Source organism: Chenopodium quinoa, unplaced genomic scaffold, assembly GCF_001683475.1.
Source record: "Chenopodium quinoa cultivar QQ74 unplaced genomic scaffold, ASM168347v1, whole genome shotgun sequence".
NCBI lineage: Eukaryota > Viridiplantae > Streptophyta > Magnoliopsida > Caryophyllales > Amaranthaceae > Chenopodium > Chenopodium quinoa.
The window spans coordinates 2369363-2390808 of NW_018743783.1; the positions used below are offsets into that span (position 1 = coordinate 2369363).

General features: G+C 37.7%; 3 protein-coding genes and 1 long non-coding RNA gene across 4 annotated transcripts; 3 read left to right on the forward strand and 1 right to left on the reverse strand.

Annotated features, from left to right (window-relative positions):
- Positions 1-760: 760 nt before the first annotated feature.
- On the forward strand, positions 761-1909 carry LOC110684744 (glutathione S-transferase T3-like). Its single transcript, XM_021861180.1, has one exon. The coding sequence runs from the start codon at positions 761-763 to the stop codon at positions 1907-1909; it is 1149 nt and encodes a 382-aa protein (XP_021716872.1).
- A 539-nt stretch (positions 1910-2448) lies between these two features.
- Positions 2449-3792, forward strand: LOC110684746. The gene has a single exon (XM_021861181.1). It carries the CDS (start codon positions 2449-2451, stop codon positions 3790-3792), a length of 1344 nt encoding a protein of 447 aa, XP_021716873.1.
- Positions 3793-16614: 12822 nt separating this feature from the next.
- LOC110684832 lies at positions 16615-18193 on the reverse strand. Its single transcript, XR_002503854.1, has 2 exons — positions 17418-18193; positions 16615-17258 (listed from the first exon to the last, which is right to left on the reverse strand). It is a non-coding gene; the product is annotated as an uncharacterized LOC110684832 (long non-coding RNA).
- Positions 18194-19284: 1091 nt separating this feature from the next.
- LOC110684747 (antimicrobial peptide X precursor-like) lies at positions 19285-20490 on the forward strand. The gene has a single exon (XM_021861182.1). It carries the CDS (start codon positions 19285-19287, stop codon positions 20488-20490), a length of 1206 nt encoding a protein of 401 aa, XP_021716874.1.
- Positions 20491-21446: the final 956 nt, after the last annotated feature.

A 21446-nucleotide genomic window follows, 5' to 3' on the forward strand; every position in this document is an offset into this window, starting at 1 on the left:
GAAAATACTAGCCGTTTTACAACGGTTATTTATGTTTTTCCCATTTTCAGAAAAATATATTTTGTTAAAAAAAAAAAAAATTACCAACGGTCATAAAATTAAATTCTCTATAAATAGACATGCATTTTGATATATTTTGATACAATTTCAAAAACACCTTAAAATCCTCCAAATTTTAATTTTCTTAAAAGTATTTTAATTTTGTAGAAGAATATTGCTATTGCAATTCATCTATATTGAGGTAAAAAAAAAATTATTTAATTTTTAAAATCAGTTAAATATAAGTAGTATATTATATGTGATTTTTTTTAAAAAAAAAAAATATTTTAGGCCATGTAATTATATTTGCAATATGTAATTATTAAGAAAGTTGTTTATATTTTGTCCATAAATTTCTGAATTTGTTGTTGCAATTAATTAATGGTAAATTTTTGTTGCTATATATAAATGTATTAACTTAATAAAATTAGTATATATGTGATTTTATTGAAAAAAAAATTATAGGCCACGAAATTATATTGCATTATGTACATGTTCTTAAAGTGTTGCAAGTATTGGTTAATTATTTTCTTTAACATGTACCTGTAGTTATGTGTTAAAATTAGTATATATGTTATTTTGTATGGCATGTAATGTTATTGCATTATGCAATTGAAGAAAGTTGTTGATATTTTTTTGGATTTGTTATCATTTTAATTTGTTTTTTGAGTAAATGTTTGTAACGATATTGATCTTTTGTTTTTTGGTGCAGAATATTTTAATGGATCCAAACAACCCAAATTTCCGTCAACAACTTTCGGGTTTTAGTGATGATTTCCTAACTAATCCCGAGTTTCAGTTGTTCTTGCAAAGAATGGGCAATATGTCGACGCAACCACCTCCACTGCATCAGACACCCACTGAGGTTCCCCAACAAAACCCTGCTAATGAAGATCGTACACCTGAAACTGATCTTGGTAGTAACACACTATTCGATGAGAGCGAAGAGGAAAGCGTACCAGAGACGCCGCAGTATCCTCCTCCACCAGTGCGCTTGTTGGAACCCAACCAGGTTCCTGCACGAGCTACCTGTATTTGGTCTGTGGCGGAAGATGAAGCTCTGATTGGGTTGTACTTGCAGATTAGCGAGGATGCTATTAAAAGTACAAGCCAAAAAGCAACTACCCTATGGCGCAATGTACACGCAGCATACCAAACTTTGCATACGCAGAAGCCGCATATAATTCCGCCAAGGCCTATTAAGAGTCTCACGTCGCACTGGAGAAGGTTGGCAGCGGACACACTGCAATGGATATATTGCTATGATGAGGCAGGTAGACTTCCGGAGGGAGGGAGTGGTTACAATGAAGCTGATCGTATGAAAAGTGCGGCGAAGCTTTTTCATGTCGCCCAAGGTCGCAATTTCACTTTTCCTCACGCAATTGAAATGCTTAACAAGGATCCAAAGTGGAGACCGAAGGTGAGATGGTCAATGTCCTTGAAGGAAAGAAAAGCCGCTTGTGATGCCGAGGAAGAAGGTAGTGCTGGAAGTGGGAAGAGGTCCAGAGATGATGTAGAGGATGAAACCCCTACGGATGGTTTTTCATCTGGCGGTTTACAACGACCTGAGGGTGTCAAGAAGGCAAAGGCGAAGCGTAAGGGGAAAGCAGTAGCAACAGAAAGTAGTTCGTCTGAGCTTAGCGAACGAATGAAGGAATTCGCTACAATTCGCGAGAGGGAGGCCATTCTGAAGGAAGAGAGGATCAAAATTGAAAAAGACAAGGAACAGAGGAAAAGGGAGGAACTTGACATTCATAAGATGAAAACCTGGTTTGATATGGTGCAAGCTCTGAAGAATTCGCCTACGCCACTCACTCCCGAAGAAGAGTCGTACAAGAATTTTTTACTGGGTAAATTACAAGGCCTTTAAGCATGTTTGGTTTTAGTCTTTTATTTATTAAGCGCAATTTAGTCTTTTATTTTTAAGTTGTATTAGTTGTGTGGTTAATCTCAATGTAAAATGTACACTTGTATTCTGATTTTCCAATATTGAATGACAAGTTGTTTAACAAGTTGATTTAAGTTTCCATACCGACATAATTACAATAAATCTTCGTCATTGTGTAGTCACATTTTTCTGATTTCACTTTATCAGAATGCTTTACCTTTGTGTCATTGATACCGACATAATTACAATAAATCTTTGTCATTGTGTAGTCACATTTTTCTGATTTCACTTTATCAGAATGCTTTACCTTTGTGTCATTGATACCGACATTATTGCACTCAAGACTTGTCACTGTCAACTAGCATAGTATACCTATTCCGTGGTTGAAAATTTAATTCCTGTACTTGGTGTGGTCAATCAGATTTGTAACCACATATTCATTTGATATTTTTGCTATATATAGTAGACATGGCACATATCCACAACCACACCCCTTCATCAAATAACAATAGTAATACGAGATGTATTCTAGACCATCATCAAGCTCAAGTTCAAGCTCATCTTCTTCAAATACTGAAGAATATGACCAACTTGTTGATGAACTCTTCACATACCAACCCCCATCTGTCCTCATGCCCCAAACACAATCCCAACACTCTTCAAAAAAACCTAGAGGGGGTACGAATAGAAGAGATAGGGAAATTGGACATGCCAGGTTGTTTAATGATTACTTTTCCGATAATCCCGTGTACAACACCACCCAATTTAGAAGAAGATTTCGTATGCAACGACCTTTGTTTGTACGTATAATGAACAAGGTCGTTGAAGGTGATGTGTACTTCCAGCAGCGTAGGGATGCAGCTGGAAGGTTAGGTTTATCACCTCTGCAAAAATGTACAGCAGCGATAAGAATGTTAGGCTACGGCATGGCTGCGGACGCCGTGGATGAATACGTTCGGATCAGTGAGTCAACTGCTCGAGTTTCTCTTCAACGTTTTTGTACCGGGGTCATTAATCAGTTCGGAACCGAGTACATGCGAAACCCTACAACTGCTGAATTGGCCAGAATTATGCATCAAAATGAACTGCGTGGATTTCCAGGCATGATAGGCAGCATTGATTGCATGCATTGGGAATGGAAGAACTGTCCAACGGCATGGAAAGCGCAGTACGCCGGTAGGAACAAGAAAGCAACGCTAATACTGGAAGCCGTTGCAGATCAGGATTTATGGATATGGCATTCCTTCTTTGGGATTCCTGGATCTTATAATGACCTAAATGTCTTATACCGTTCCCCAGTGTTCGATGAGGTTCTGCATGGTCGAGCTCCTCCGGTAAATTTTACCGTTAACGGCCATGAATACAACATGGCATATTACTTAGCCGACGGTATTTATCCGAAGTGGGCAACTTTTGTTCAGGGTATCACAACCCCTCAACTTCAAAAAGATAAATTGTTCGCTGACCACCAGGCTGCTGCTCGAAAAGACGTTGAAAGAGCATTCGGTGTTTTGCAAGCTCGATTTGCAATAATACGAAAACCGTCACTGGCGTACGATGAGGACATACTGCGAGACATAATGAAAGCATGTATCATTATGCACAACATGATTGTTGAAGATGAGCGCCACAACTACACTCGAGCCGAAGTTCTAAGAGCCTTCTACGAAGAAGATCAACAAGAATCAACACCAGCATCAACATCTACAACGCCACCGTTTGAATTCAACGTAGGCCAACCTACCAACTTTGACTTCAACGCATTTCTACAGCGAAAAGCTTCCCTCCGTGACAGAGAAATTCATCTATCTCTGAAACGTGATTTAGTCGAACATACTTGGCAACGATACGGGCCCCGTAATTAGGGAGAAATTAGACGATGTAGTTGTGTTTTTTTTATTTCCTAAGTTTAATTGCGCATGACGTTGCAAATTAATTGTTCTCTAATATTGTACCGCTTTTAAAATAAATAAAAAATTATGAGCTTTTTTTTACAATTATTTATAATAACATAAATAATTTTACGATAAATTTTAACGATAAAAAAGAAAAAAATAAAAAAAATAAGTTACACATAATTAAACTAGTTTTTATTTATTTGGAGTAATGTTAAAATATAAATGAAATAAATAAATAAAGAAGTGTTGTGTAGGAGAGAGAAAGTTATGGTGGGGTATTGAAAAAGTAAGAGAGAGATAGTGGTGGGTGAGCATTTTTTTTGCTCACCATTGGGAGAAGAAATATGAAAAAAATTTGCCCATGAGCAAAATTGATTTGTTGAGAGAGAAAGTGGGTAGAGAGAGAGTGGGTGAGCATTTTTTTTGCTCACCATTGAGAGTGGTCTTAACGACTTTATTAAATTAGTGTATGTGTCTTTATAAAACATCTCACACGACCTTATAATAAGGTGCAAAACTAGTCAAACTTAATAAGAATAAGCTTAGTTGACATATAATTTTTAATTTCTGTAATTAAAAGTATTAATTTTCTACCTGTAATAATATTGGAGATCCTCGAAGAGGCACTTTGGGATTTTTCTTTAATTCATCTAAACTTAGCATTGTTTCTCCAACAATTAATGGCATTGGGTTTCTCCCGGCGTCAATCTGTTCAATCACAGATGCCAAAATAGCTTGCCCCACATGCATACTACCATTAGTAAGTAGAAATTGGCTAAACATACAATAAAGGAAAGCTCTTCTTTTATATATGTGGAATGAGTCGGACTTAGGTCTATTAAAGTAAAAAGATGCAAATTTTCTTAAATCAACTTCACTACCATCAACTATGGTTTTTAAATCATTTTCCCTCAGATTATAATAGCGCTCAAAATAATTTTTGTAGTAATATTCACACACCGTGGGAATTACTGCAAGGTCTACGGAGGGAAAACCAAGAATAGCGCCAAATTTTAGGTGGCTAATTTCATCATTACCTAGCCTAAAGCAATGGGTGTGTTGGGGTCCCAATATTCTATGGCGGTATGAATAAATTCACTATCAAGATCTACCACTTTAATGCCAAATAAACCCCCATATGAAGAAAGTCAAACTCTTTTCACTCCTAAGCGGTCAAAGACCGACACCACTCACGGATTGTATCACAAAAATTCCTATACATGATTACTAATTTGATGCAAAGGGATGATTTAGAAGCTGATGACTCGAATAATGTTGATTATGGCGTATATGGGGGCTTTTTATAAGCAAATCGAAGTAGAAATCGAGTCCCGTTCGAACTCGGTTTTCCCAGATCCATCACGCCGCGATAGAAATATTGCGCCGCGTTATGTATATCGCACCACGATATTTCTATCGCGCCGCGATAATTTCCAGCGCTGGCGATAAAAAACGCGTCTTATTCGATTTTGACTCGGATTTGTACTTTGATTTTTTCCAGATAATTTTAACCCTTTTTTTCCACAAATATTCAACCCTTTTTTCTCTAATATCCTAATTAATTTAGGAATTTCTTTTTAAGGAATTTCAAAAATTAATTAAACTTATTTTCCTATTTTATTTTTTTCTTTTTTGTAAGAGAAAGTTGGATACCCTCCAATGATAATAAATAACGGAATTTTTTTGCACAAATTTTCAAATTTTCGCAAAATCACACACATGCACATAAATAAATGCAAAGAAAACGAAAAGACTAAAATGTACATAATAAACGGAGTTTAGGTGTATATATACATGAGCTAATAAAAGAGATAGTAAAATATACAACGTCCGAGCAAAGTCCTAGAAACTCCAAGAAATACATGCAGGAGTAGTTATGGCGCTAAAGGACACAAATCCCGAGGGACGCCGAAAGTATCATAGAACTGTGAAGTCCGCAGGGTCAACCCCTGGCCAGCATCAGAATTAGTCGTCGGGATCGTGATCGTAGGACCAGTCCACTGAGTACCTCTGTGTGCCCCATACTAAAAACTCCCACCATCAAAAGGAGCAGGCTCTGGCCGCTGCGACGACGAGTTAACCTCGTACGTCCCACCACCGGACCGAGATGATGGACCAGCTCTAAAAGCACTCAAGGACTCGTGAGGAAAGAGCACTGGAGTACCATAACCAGGTTCCATTCGGCTTCTTTACAAGGACAACATAGGCAACCCAATCAGGAAAGTAGCATTGCCGAATGAACCCAGCATCTAACAACTTTTTCACCTCGGCGGCTGTCGCCTGGCTTCTTTCTTCACCATGGTTCCTCTTCTTTTGCCTTATCGGCTTCTTTTTGGGATCCACAACAAGTTTGTGGACGACTAGATCCGGGCTGATGCCTGGCATCTCGTCCACCTCAAAGGCAAAGATGTCTTTGAATTCTTTTAACAAGTGGTTCAAGTCTGCACCAAGTTCAACAAAAGCAGTCGTCCCAACCTTAACAGTTTGGTTAAGACGAGAGTCATCCAGGATTATGTCCATGTGTTCACCAGCCGGCTGGAGACGGAGTTCATCCGGCCATTGACCGGTTAGTGATTGCTATTGCCTGGCTTTTTTCTCGACCACCATTTGGTTGGCCTTTCTCTTCTTGCCGGTGTTGTTGCAGCAGGCGCGGCTTCCTTGACTTGGTCAAGGTCAGTAGTATCTCTACTGGGGTCGGCTGCGACCACAATGGGCTTGACATCAGAGAGGTAACACTCCCTGGCCATCTTCTGGTCTCCCCGTAGGGATCAGACTGTTCCATCATCCCTCTCAAACTATTGAGAGGCATGAGAGACGGAATGATAAAGCCTTGGATTCATTCAGGGTGGGACGCCCCAAAATCATGTTGTAGGCCGTCAGTTCCACAACAACTAAGAACCGGACCACCATGTGGCATCCTTCGCCTTTCTCGCCCAGACGAAAAGGTAAGTCTATTCAACCTACCGGATGTATCACACCACCCCCAAATCCCATTAAGGGATGAGAGACCTGGTGCATACTCTCGGGCTTGTACCTGAGCTTGGTCAGGCACTTGTGACTGATGAGACCAGACAAACTCCTAGTGTCAATGAGGATCCGGCCAACTCTTTGGTTGGCCACTTTGCATTCGATGACAATAGGGTCATCATGCAGCCTTTTGATTTTGCCCCCATCACCCTCAGTAACTAAAACTTCGAGGAAGGAATCTTTGGACGCCTGCCCCCCGTCGACCGAGTTGATGTCGAGCTGTCTGATGTAGTCCTTGTTACCCCGGATTGTTGGGCCGCCTCCGGCGAAGCCGCCTGCTATTGTATTGATCGGAGTTTCATCAGTATCCGAACTATTAGCAAAGTGGGGCTTCTTTTTGGGCGGCTACCCAATGTTAGTTTGTAGGGTAACTTTGGACCTTTGTCAGCCAGGCGGTCCAATAAACGCTTGAGGCTATAGCATTTGTTGGTGTCATGGCCAATATCCTCATGGTAGTGGCAGTATTTGTTTTTGTTCCGATTTTAGGCGGAACCTCTCATAGGGGCCGACTTCTCGATAGAGACCCGGTCCTTAATCTCCATGAGGATGGAGTAACTGTCTTTATTGAAATCATACTTCATGGAGTACGTCTTTGCTTCTTTCTTTTTCTTCTGGGATGGTTGTTCAGTAGTATTAGCCACCTAGACTTCTTTTCTTTTCTTTTCTTCTTTCTTAGCCGGCTGTGATGGCCGACTCTCTTTTTTGTCAGACCTCCTTGAGTCTAACTGTTTACTGATATTGCAGAGTTCGGTCGCCTGTATATAGGTGTCTGCCTCCATCAGTGCCTCTTGGAGGGTAGCCACCCTCTTTCTGACAAGGTCAAACTTGAAGGCCGACCCGTCCTTCAGACCTTTGAAAAAGTCTGTGTAGGCTACCTTATCAGACAGCCCTTGAATCTGATTTTCATCATATTAAACCGCCTGATATATGAGTGTAGCCCTTCCTTCTCTCCCTGCTGTATGGCTCCCAAGTCAAGACTTGTTTTCTTTACAGGGATATTCATCGAGAAGTTTGACGCGAACAATTAGGCAAGCGTCTTGAAATTATTGATGCATCCGGCTGGCAGGTTGCCGAACCATTGCTGTGGCCGGGAAGCATCTACACCATGTGGCATCGTCCAACCCTTGAAGATACATAAGGTTGGTGTATGCCATCAGGTGGTCTTCTGGGTTGAAGGTACCATCGTAAGTGCCTACCAACATATTTTTCACCTTGGCCGGCTGTGCGGCCTCAGTTATTTCCTTGGAGAAAGATGAAGGTTGTTCCCCGAGTCTTAGCAGTCGGAGCTGCCAGTCCAAGGGCTGGACATTATGTGTCGCTTGCCCCCCGAAGAGGGTAGGCTGCATATATGGTTGTCCATACGGCATGTATGACTGCTGAAGCGCATACGGGGCCGCCTGGAACATCTGAGGACTAGAGTGAGCAGACATGCTGCCTGTCTGGTCCTCTCGGTTTGATTTAAAATACCTCATTGAGGTATTCTGAAAGTTGTCATTGAAGTTCGACGTTGAGGCCGACTCTGACAGTTGCATATTCTTCTTTTACTGGATTATCATCCGAGCATCGGAATATGTTTTCTTGGAACCATCCGGCTGTACATGCCGGATGGCCTTCCTCTTCCTTGGCTCAGGGAACCGAAGTCTAGCCAAGGTTATCAAGGGCTTCTGTTCCTCCCTTGGTTTAGGGTAAGGAGTGGCCTCTCGGTCTTTGACCAGCTTTTTCCTCCCAGAATGAGAGGGCTTCTTGGCCGACTGTTCCTTGGTAGGGACAACCGTCCGTTTTTCAATAAGCTCCTTTATGTCCCCTTTGAAACTTGTCATGAGAGTCATGGGCTCGTTTCTAGTGATGGGGGTGGATCCTTCAGCCACCTGGAGCTGACCAGTCGGCTGGCCGATTGTTTCACTGGGCCCTGCTTGGTCGGTGTTCCGTTCCCTCCTTTCGGTGGGACGAATGCGCCGTGTTCTCAAGGACCCGTCAGGGGCCATGTGGGTGGCGACTTCATAGTCGTCATCTGTATCCTGGTCTGGCCATAGGCCGCTTCTCATTAAGAGGCGGTACAGGTTCTTGTGAAGTCATCTCAGAAGTACTCTCCCCACAAACGGCGCCAAATGTTTTGGGGTTTTTTGATGTCCTGCGGGAGAGTTACAATTCCAAGACTGACCTCTGGACGCCTGTACCTGCAAAACAACGGAGACTCCTGTGGGCGGGAGTTCCGCCTTCGACGATCAAGTTAGAACGTGTTTGAGGAGTAAAGTGCGGAAAGTAAAGGGTCTCTCTTGGGTTCCAAGAGAGTATTTGCAATGTGTAATTGCTCAGTTCGAGGTGTCAGATGTCTGACGTTCTCTGGTTGTGAGTTAATGTGAATTAAATGTTTTTGAATGTTGTTCCTCAGAGGGAACATATCCCTTTTATAGGGTGTTGGAAAATGTGCCTAGTACTAGGTTTAAGAAACCTAGGACAGACTGGGCTTTGCCTAGGAAATTGAGCCATAGGAGGCCATTTTCCTAATGGGCTATCTATCTGCCACGTGTTGTGGCCTGATTGGTCCACCTTGGGCCTCTCACAAGGTGGCACGTGGCGAACTCTGGTTGGTCCACGTGGATGACACGAGGCAGGGCTTGAGTGATCCACGTGGCAGGGAAAAATCCCCTAATCATTTGCCCCTCTCGCGTACTAGGTTTCAGAATCCTAGGCTTACTAGGTTTTCACTACAAGAAAAAGGGTAGATTCCGATGGACATCTTCCGACGGACACAAAATTCCGTCGGAAATCCTATATATTCCGGCGGATTTGTATTCCGTCGAAATATTCCGACGGAATTTCTACGGAATAAAAATCCGTCGGAATATATGGGCATTCCGACGGAATATTCTGTCGGAAAATTTATATTCCGACGGAAAAAAATCCGTCGGAAGTTTCCGACGGAATATTCCGTCGAAACGTTAAATTTCCGACGGAATATTCCGTCGCAAACTTTCCGTCGGAAATTAATTAAATAGTAATAAAAAAAACCTCTTTAAAACATAAAAAAAAAACCCTAAAAATCCACACTCCTTTCTCTCTCCTCGCCTCCCTTCTCTTTCTCTCTCCTCTCTTCTTTCTTCTTCCCCTCTTTCACCTTCCTTTCATCCTTTATCCTTCCTTGGCGCACACATCCTTCCTCTTCCCTTCTTTCTCCTTCCTCTCCTCTTCCCTGTTTCTCTTTCCTCTTCCCCTCTTTCTTTTTTTTTTTGTTTCGTTTTCTTTGCCAACTCAAGGTTATTTCAAGATATTTAATGGCAACTCATGAAAATCAAGGTTTTCATGTCAAATTCGACCATGAAAACTCTAGATCTAGAGTTTTCATGGTCGAATTTGACCTTATAAACCCAATTTTGACGTTTTTTTTGGTCAAATTAATTTGTTGAATTTTCTGGATTTTTTGAAATATATGGTGTTGGTGAAGTATGGATTTTTTTTTTTTGTTTTTTTTTTTTTGTTTTCGGTGGTTGTTTTGGGTGGTGAGGTGGGTTTTGGTGGTGGTGAGGTGGGTTGCGATTTGGTTATGTACGGTAGTGGGTTTGGGTATGGGTTGGTGGTGGTGTGTGAAGGTGGGATAGGTTGTGGTGTACGGTGGTAGGCTAGTGGGTTTGGGTGTGGGTGGTTTCGGTGGTGTTGCGTGGTTGGGGCTGGTAGGGGTGGTGCGTGAGGGTGGTAGGGGTGGTGCGTGAGGGTGGTTAGCGGGCATGGGGCAGGGGCAGGGGGTAGGGGGCAGGGGCAGGTAAGGGTGGTGCGTGAGGGTCGTAGGGGTGGTTCCTGAGGGTGGTTAGGGGGCAGGGGGCAAGGGGCAGGGGGTGGGGTGGGGCTGCTCTGTTTTTTTTTTTTATTAACTTTTTCGACGGAATTTTCCGTCGGAATATATCATTTCCGACGGAAAATTCCGTTGGAAACCTACCCACCTCCGAACGGAAATTTCCGTCGGAAATTTGCGACGGAATTTCAAATAAAGTCAAAATCAGCGCCGACAGAATTAGATCCGTCGAAATAAGGCCTTCTGACGAAATTTTCGGCGGAAAAGGTCGAATTTCTGACAAAGGCTGTTACGACAGACTAACTCCGACGGAATTCCGTCGGAAAGCCTGATTCCGACGGAATTTCCTATGTTTTCGACGGAATTTTTCCGTCGGAATCCAACTGTTTTCTTATAGTGTTTGCCTAGGAAATAATTTTAATAAAATGTAATAATTTTAGAAAAAATAATTTCTAATTCACATAAACCAAACAGACCCTAAAGAAAAACAAAGTGTTATTAAGTGATTTTTTTTAATAATTATTTACAGTATGTAGTATTGTTTTTTTTTTGGTTTATAGTATCGTACTTCCTCTATTTTAAGTGCATCGCTTTCTTTTTTGATATCTTCTCACATTTTAATTTTTTATTATTTATCTCTCTCTTCACATGTTCCCCACTCTTACTTTTTTTATTTATTATTATTTCTCTTCTCTACCATTCCATACGTACATTTTCATAAACTATTACCCCACAATACCATTCTACAATTTTTAATTCCTCAACGAACCCTACTTACATATTATTTTACTCCATTTAACTCACCTTCCTAAAACATAGCGCATGGTCAAACCGATGCACTTAAAATAGAGGGGGTACGTAGTATTGTTCTATATTGATTTATTATATAAGGTGTAGTTCTATTGAATTTTGGAGGTGGGTTTGGGGCATGGATTAGGTGAGTGTATGTGGATATCCATGTGGGAGTGAGGTGGGAATGGTTTTAGATTTTTACCTTTAGTGGTGGGGATGATGGATATTTGACATGTCGCGGGGATGCATGGGGATGCAAATTAGAATGTTATGGGGAGATGGGAGGCCAACATCCGTTTTGCCCCGTCCCATAGGTGAAAACATATTTTTTTATGTAAGGAAACTAATAAATTCTCTTTGTAAAACATAAATGCCACATTTTCCTCTTTACTCCATGTTTCTCTATATTTTCTCATCTATTCTTTCCCCTTTCTTTTCATTCTATTTTTATTTTTCTCTACAATTCTTTTTATAACGAAACAAACAAAAGGAAAATTGTTTTCACAATCATGCTTTCCATTGAAAATTGTTTTCTTTATCAAATTAAATGATTTCCATGCCATGAATAATGTTTTTCAAAAATGGAAATGAAGCCTCAATGGAAAACATGATTGAAATGATATGTTCTTTGTTTTCTTGGCTATGGATATCTTATAGAGAAAAAAAATTGGAATTAAAAGGGAAGGGAACGATAGAGGAGAGAAAATAGAGAAGTGAGGAGTAAATAGGAAAATGGGGTATACCTTTTGGAAAAGTGAAAGTGCAATTGACACTCAAGAAAAGGGGTTGATTTAAGTAAGGTAACAATTAGTTTTCTTTTAAAAAAATTTCAACTTACAGGAAAACCAGTAAAACTTGGTTCCTCCATAATGGAAACAGTAAAACAATTAAAGCAATAAGATGTAAATCCAAAATTAACCAAAGTTCACCTCAACTCAGAGCCTATGTCCTTTCTACCGTGATTACTCTTATTAATCTTCTCCGCTAGACAAAAGCAATTACAATTAATTGTTTGTCTACTCGAGTCAAATGTCTACTTGAGTCAAACAATCAACCATACCTAACACTAGATGTGCAATATCGCACTTGACCTCACAAGTGTAAGCGTCATTCGAAGCGCACCTAATTAAGTATGTGGTGAATATGCTTGGCTATCATAGGAAGTGGGAATTGACAATATACGATTAGGGACAAGGAAAGTAGGGAGCTGTCAACAAGCTTTTAAGAAACTTGTAAAAATCGTTCATGGATCATTTAAGGCAACCACGAATAAGGGAAAACAATAGGCAACAACGATTGACGCGTGAAGGTTACACCCCATTCATAATCCATGAGATTAATAAATCCATATGGTTCGGAACCACGAAAGGAGGATCGGGGATGATGGTACGAAGTGAGTTATGGAGTCACATACGCCCGTATTGACCTCTACTCGATTTTTATAGCAAAAAGTATTTCCTGCGATCTCAAAGGCATGCAAACAAAGATTCAATTTGCTCCTAACTAAATTAGGCTTAAATGGGTCAATATTAATGCACACATAATTCTAATCATTACTGATTACTTGATTAAACAACAAGATTAAAAAGGAACTTAAACCGGTAGTCCAAATTATCTTATTAGTCGTGATTTTCAATTACATATTCCCTTTAAACATGCAATATGGTGATCAATAAATATATAAAATAACAATAATATTAGAAGCAATTTAATCATAATATCGTTAGTCAAATCATCAAAATAAAATAACAAACCCTAACATGATACTAGCAATAATATATATATATATATATATATATATATATATATATATATATATATATATATATATATATATATATATATATATAAGAATAAGTGTAATTAAGTAAATTACTCACGTTTGCGCGCTTCTTCAAATTGCTACATCATGAATAAAGCGTTAGTAACTTCAAGAATATATGCATTAAAGTAGAATTGATTTGGTCCAAACCCTCAATTGAATTCTACCTTTCACACCTTGGTTTAAGTATGGAACTTCGGGTATAGTATGGACTCCTTGGAGTGCTTAGGGAAGGAATGGTGTAATTGAGAGAGTAGGTTTAAGGCTTGGAATGTGAGAGAGAGAAATGAGAATGTGTGTTTGTTACCCGAAACTTGTAAATGAGCTTCGTATTTATAGATAAAATGTGAGGGATGTAGTCCAGAACCCTAGAAAATGAGCGCTGCTGAAGAAAATGCACCATCGCACGGTACTGAGTGACGTGGCACGATACAGGTACCGTGGCATGGTACCAAATTCTATCATTTTGGAAAAAGAAAGCACGTTAAGAAAAGAATCAGGAAAATATTGGTGTCGTGTCATAGCACAGGTACCATAGCACGGCATTTAGTACCGTGGGACGGTAATAAGTACCGTGGCGCGGTACTTCCCAGTTTCTATGCGTTTTTAAAACTTCCATAACTTTTGATCCGTAACTCGGAATAAGGCATACAATATATCATTTGAAAGATCTTTAAGTCTAATTTTCAACTTAATTTAAATCAGGTCAAAATATTTTTTATATTTTAATATATGGCTGTTTTAGTGAAAGGGTGTCAATTTTGGGCCGAGTTTTAGTGTTTTATTCATATCTTCTTCTTTTTAAATCGGAATTGGGCTAATGATATATCATTGGAAATATTTTTTCAAGGACTATCTAACCAAATAATATTTGGATCAAAATTATGGGGCCAAAAAATCAGTTTTTCTCGGTTTTGGATTGTGGTCACGAAAAGAGGAAAATTAGTTATGCTTTGGGAAAATGAGCTAGGAATTGGATTGGTTTGGGTGAAATAATGAAATGTTGGGCTAAGGATATGGTTTTAAGCACTCTTTAAATTCAATACACAACCTGACCAATAATGGCCGTGAAAGGTTGTTCCTCATCGGGTTTGGTTTTGGGGAGACATTTTTAGGTGTCTACAACAAGCACTTGCATTTGACCTCATAAATACCACACAATACTAACCCTTTAGTGATTCAATTACAAATGCACAAGCTCTCTCAATTATATTTTCTCACAAAGCTAAGGTAAAAAGACAATTATGAAACCCTAACAACGCATGCACTACAATTTGATATATATTAGACAAGCTGTTTTCCAAGAGTATTTGAGCTTCTCAAAGAAATCTCTTAAAAATGAACGTGAAAAACTTAACCTCAAACTGGAAATGTAATTGTGTTAATAGTTATTGAATAGTCATTGAGAGATGAATCATTTCGTGACCTAATAATAAAAAATATCATATATTAGGCAATACACAACATGCCACTTTTATAATGAAAAACATCCTTCATATTATTCTATTTTCATTGATAGAACCAAAATAATATCGATCCTAAGATATATATATACGAGATAATTCATCTCTCTAAGTAGTACAATTACAATTCCCTTAGTTTGAATTTGGGTGTTTTTTTAGGTGGGTGTTGTTGGTTGTACATGGTTGAATTTTTGGTGGGTGTTGCTGGTTGTGCATGGTGTTGACTGTAATGGGTTAGGTGTGGTGCGTGGTATTATGGGGGAGGGGGTGCGTGAAGGGGTGGTTGTTGGTGTATCGTGTGTGGTGGGGGTGGGTGTGGATATTTCATGGTGAAAGGGTGTTGTTGGTGTTTAGGGTGTTGTTGTTATGTACACCACTCCATGGAGGAGCATAAAGATTGTGGTGTAGGTTTAGAATTGTTGTGGTGTAAGATAAGGCAGGTAGTAGGGAGTGAGCAAGTCAAAAGATTGGGTTTAGGTTGGTTTCAAATTATTTTTTTTCAGGTTTGGCTGTCGGTAAATCTAACAGTTTTGGCTGGTTGTCCATGGCAAGCGAAAGACCGACGACATTATTCATCTTGAAAATAGTAAATAAATAAATAAATAAATAAAAATAAGAAGAGGGGGATATATAAGAAAATTTTGTAATTTACCACCCACATAACCTACTTTTTGATATTACCACCCATAAAAAATTACTTTAAAAATACAACTAAAAAAAGACAATATATATACATATATATATATATATATATATATATATATATATATATATATATATATATATATATATATATATATATATATATATATATATATATACCACCAAAACAGTTAAAGCAAACGTTTTAAAACACTATTTTTTATTTTCATGCCAAAAACAAGTTCTCTAGGCGGTCTGATTTGAGATCGAAAATGACAAAATAATTATCCAAAATGCCTCATTTTGCGTGTATCATGCAAACCGAGATATTTTTAGTATGCAAAATGAGGCATTTTCAATCATTTTTTTTTTGCAGGTTTTGACTTCAAATCAAATTCAAAGGTTAAATAATGACCCCAAAACCTCATAAGAACATGTTTTTGGCACAAAAGCCGATAAATTTTTTTTAAAACCTTATATTTAAAAGTTTTCGTAATGAAAAGTGTTAATTGGTGGTGAAATCTTTTTTTTTTTTTTGGATGGTAATTTAAAATAAATATTTTTATGAGTGATAGTTTCAAACAGTGGGTTATTTGTGGATGGTAAAATAAGAATTTTCCTAATTATAATTATAGCATTTAAAACAAAAAAAAAAGGTAAATGGTAGGAGAAGTTGAAGGAAATTGATTTTTAGAAGAGTATTAGGTTAAGTTCCGTGCCATGCACGGTCATAATTACAGTTTACAACAAATAAATTATAAATAATGATATTTCATCAATAATTTATCCAAAGATAATATTTGTAACTTAAATTTTAATTTATACTAATACCAAATACGTAAAGGTTATTAAATTGCATTGTAAAAAATAGTAATCACTACCACAAAAATAGGAATACAGAACGCCTAAAACAAGCAATATAGAACGTCTCAGAGACGTTCTTCTGGGGGTGTCTTATAAAGTCTACAAAACGCGTTCTATATCTAACACAATACAGATCGCCTATCTAAGATAGGCGCTTCATATTCTAGGTACAAAGTAAATAAAAAATAAGGAAAAGAGAGTTGTCATCTTAGGATAGGCGTTCTATAGCGATATAATTTAAAAAGAGAACGCCTATCATAGATAGGCGCTCTCTTTTCCTCATATATTTTTTATAAAAAAAATTATTATTATCAATATCAATAAAATAATTTTATTGATATAATAATAATAATAATAATAATAATAATAATAATAATAATAAATCGCCATAACAATAACTTTAAAATACATGTATTTCAATTACAATATTATGGAGTAACTGAATTCATTGAGAAAAAAATTACATTACAAGTTCTCTAATACAACTAATAATCAATTATGAATGTGCTAACAATTGTGGATTTAGAGAAGAAAATCAATGCAGATTGTGTCAAGCTTGCGGTTGTCCAACAAATTTCCACTTTAATATGTGAAAAAACATTTAAAACAACAAATGATAAGACTAGCAGATTGAAATCTAAAATAATAATTGAGAAAACCAAATTTCAAAATTAAAATCAGAAATCTGAATTAGAATAATATCAAAAACTTGGATTGAAATTAGAGATAAAAATCATCATATGAATACCACCAAAAACACGAATTGATGAATGACGACGGCTAGCTTGAGAGGAAAGAGAAGGAACGCCAGTACACCACCGTTTGCAACCACTAGCCAGCTCAACAACGCCAAACACAAGTCAACCCGCAACAAGTTGCTCAAAACAGAGAAAAACAGAGATTCGATGGTTTAATCGAACCAGGGCATCATTCAAACCACCTTAAAAATCACGATCGGAATTTCGCAAACGAAACCACCCAAAAATCATCCAATGGTTTACGAGAAGAAGATACACTAATAGAAAATTTAGACCTAAGTAATTTAAAAAGTTAGACGAAATTTTTTTTTTTTAAAAAAAAATAAAATTAGATCTAATATAATTGAAAAATGAAACCAAATCATAAGATGAAAACTAGAAATATAAGAACTAAAAAACTAATAATTAAAATGAAATTAGTCATTACAACTTACAACAGTAGTAGACGACTTTCGGTGTGAGGGAGATGCGGTGCAGCAATGGCGAGGGAGGGTCTGAGGGAAGTCGATTATGTGGTGTAGTGTTCGATCTGGGTGGTGGCTGATGTTGTGGGATGTAGCACGAAGTAGCAAGACGGGGTACAGCAGCTTGTTGGCCGTTGGTGGCCGCTGCGAAAAGTGGGGTTTTAGTGGGTGAGCGTTGGTGGGTACTGCGCACAACAGCTTGTTGGTGGCGATCTATGATGATGACGGTGGTGATTAATTTTGATGGTGGTTGAGGGAGTAAGAGTAGTTAGGGGAGTGAGGTAAGGAGTTTTAGATCTTAGAGAAGGGAATGAAGAGCGAGAAGGGAAATGAGAGGAGAGGGAAGTGAAGGGGACGGCCGGAGAGGAATGAGAAAGAGTTAGGGTTAGGTTTTTAATTTGTTTTTGTTTTTGTTTTTTATATTTATTTTTAATTATGTTAAACACATATAGAACGATTAATGGAGAGGGGCGTTCTATATTGCATAGTGTAAAATTTTGATATATCAAATAGAACAGTTAACTAAGGGAGGCGTTCTATAATTTTCACATAAAAAACGCTCATCTTACATAGGCGATATATAGAATTCTAGAGATCGCCTATGTAACTTGACCGTTGTGTATTATGTGTTGCTTATTCCACATTTTGTGGTAGTGAATAGAAATTAGAAGCTATAAGGTTTTATATAAATGAATGAAAATATTAGCTTAGGTTAGTACCCATATACAAACTCATATACATTTGCCCTTACATTTTGTTGACACACTTTGACCGACATTATATGAAAATTTAGTTAAATTTATTATACTTTAGGATAATTAGTATTCCGTAATCAACTTTTTTAAATATATTTTTATTGAGTATTAGGGGTTTTTAAATTTTTTTTTTTTTAATAATCACATAAATGTTTATAGTAATCAGATTGAATTTTACAATATATATGATTTTGTTCGGTTGTTCTTATAAAAGTTATATATAATTTTAAGATTTACACAAAGTATGCTACCAAAATAAATTTTCCTTTTTAATTAAAATAAATTTTATTGTCAAATGATAAAAGTTGGATAAAAAAATTTGATAATATTATAATAATCTTGGATAATAATACATAACAATACCTTATTTTTAATCTATGTTAGTATTTTTGTAACTGAAAGCTTCCTAGTATATATAGTAGAAAATAAGTAAAAAAAAATAAATTAATTGAGTATAATTGGATTAAATACGTTGTCAAAATGGAAATAAGTATTATTGTAATAATAAAATGGATGTCATTAAAATTTGGCAAAAAAAAAAAAAGAAAAAAAAAAAATAAAAGGCGGAAAGTTTTTTAACCAAAAAATGACAAGTGTCATTTTTGGTTTCGCCTTTAGTATAAATTAAGTTATTGATTTGTAACCACACTATTCAAATGGTGGATAAGAGGTAGGTAGTAAGATCATGTTTACCTACCTTTAATTTGTATGCCTGATCCATGGAGTGCAATTTTCTTTTCTCCTTAATTTATCATTTACTAGGTAATAGCTTAACATATCCCCAACATTTCATTTATTTCACCCACATCAGAAAAGCTTGGAACTCGCAAGCATACGGGAACGCGGCGTGCGGCAAGTCTTGCGATCAGTTCTCCATTAATTTTTCCGGAGATTCCATACCTCAATTTCACCACAGTAAAACACTCGTCATTACGCATGCTAACTCTTCCATACTCGCGGTTGTCTTGCGCCATGTGTTAACATCTACTTACCATTGCCCTCTCTATATATTTCCGTACAATATCCGTCTTTAATTCACCTATCAAATAAACAAACAAACGAAATATCCAACGTTTACTATCATGAGTTTCGAGTCAAAGCTCCCTTTGTTTTTCTTGTTTCTTTCGGTTCTCCTTGCTTCAACTTTAGCCATCGAATTTCCAAACCACCATCAAGACGCACGACATGAGCTGATGAAATGCATGGAGCGTTGCCAAACACGGCAAGACGGCCGTGAGCAGCGCGAGTGTATCCAAGAGTGTCACCAGGGTTATAAGGAGAGGCAACAGGAGGAGGAGAGAGAGCGATGGGGTGGTTATGGTGAGGAGTTGCTTGGAGCAATGATCAACCCTAGTGATCACGATTGTAAGGAGGACTTAGAGAAGTGCCAGCTTGATTGCTTGAGTGAAGCGAAGCGTGGCATAGTTAAGGAGTTGGAGTGTGTGAAGAAGTGTGCTGAGGAGCATAAGGAGGAAAGAGGTAGACACTCAGTTGATAAGGTTGACGAGTTATTGGAGGACAAGTCCGAGCTTGAGAAGTGCCAGCGTTATTGTGTGAGTGGTGCCAAGCATACCTATATCGAGATCTATGAGTGTGAGAAGAAGTGTTTTGAGGATTATTCGGAGCGAGAGAGGCGTAGGGAGAGGTACTCTGTCGATAAGGATGATCACTCAGACGAGAAGCACAAGCTTGAGAAGTGCCAGCTCGATTGCATGACGGTTGCCAAGCATGGCGTAATCGAGGTATATGAGTGTGAGAAAAAGTGTGTTGAGGAGTATCAGAAGAGGCATAGAGGTAAACAATCTGTTGATAAGAATGACGACAATGATAATGACCACTCAGACGACAAGCACGAGCTTAAGAAATGCTTAATTGATTGCGCCTTGGGTGCCAAGCATACCGTAGAGGAGGTGTGGGAGTGTGACATGAAATGTATGAAGGACCACCCGGACAAGCGAGATGTAGTCGTGGTAAACCAGCAGGATCATAAGAAGAAGCCTAAGTGCCAACGACAATGTTGGAGGAAAAGCCCAGGTGGTAGTAGTAGTGTGGAGTATGAGTGCACGACAGTGTGCCGCCAAGATGACGGAATTAAACACGGTGTCAATGTGGTGCAGGAATCCAAGAACACCGACCGTGAACAACCACAACGCCGCCTCAGCGAATGCCTGAAGAAGTGCCAAAGGCAAGGAGAAGGACATGAATGCCAACAAAGATGCCAAAAGGAATTCCAAAGGAGGCACCCTATATTGGGTTCGATAATGGAACTAACTGCTGGATTGTTTTAAGTTGAAAGTGAGTACGAGGGTGGTATGCATGGTATGATGATGAGTAATGTAGCTTAATGAAGAATGTAACTGTAGTAAGATGATGAATTATGTAGTCATTCACTTTTATCTTTTTGTTTTGAAGGTACTTCAATCTGTTACTTCTATGTTCATGTTATTTAAGACTTTAAGGGTGTAGTTACCACTCTTTAATCGTCAAGGTTTTATGATATAAATAAAGAAACTAGTACCCCCACCTCCTTTATTAATTTTCTTTCAATTTTCTTCCAAGTATCTTTGATTTGAAGAGAAACTTTTAATTGTGAAATTATTTGATAAGTGATTTAGTTAATTATTTAAAATAGTTTAATCGTTGAAGTTAAAAAGAAGGGAAACTTCCCTTAGAGCAACTCCAATGATAAGCTAATTGTCAAATCTTGCTCTGCAATATAAGCTTTTAAATTAATTATTTTTCTAGCTATTAGCTTACGATTTAAATTATTAATATATTGTTTTCATCTTAATTACTAATTTACTTTTAACATTTTCTTTTTATTACATGGAAAGTTTTTTTTCAAGCTAATTGCACATTGTAACTCCAATGATTAAGTTATAGTAGCTAGGGATTATTTAAAATTGCAAGCAAGTCTCTAGCTACAACCATTGTTACTCTTAATACTAGTCTAGATAGTTTTGACTTCTATCAAATACACTCTTTATTAAATTTTGATTACCGCTAGTTACAAACTTTTAAATGGATCTGATTCACACTAATTTATTGTGAATCACTAATATTAGAAACAGTATGATTGTTTTATTAAAAACAAAAAAAAAACAAAAAACAAAAAAAAAGGGGGTTACTATATTAAAATAAAGGTTATTATGAGGTTACTATATTAAAATTAAGGTCATTATATTTAACATAATGTCGTAATTCAGGTTCAAAATACTATCAAAGGTCACACTAGTTTTAGTAA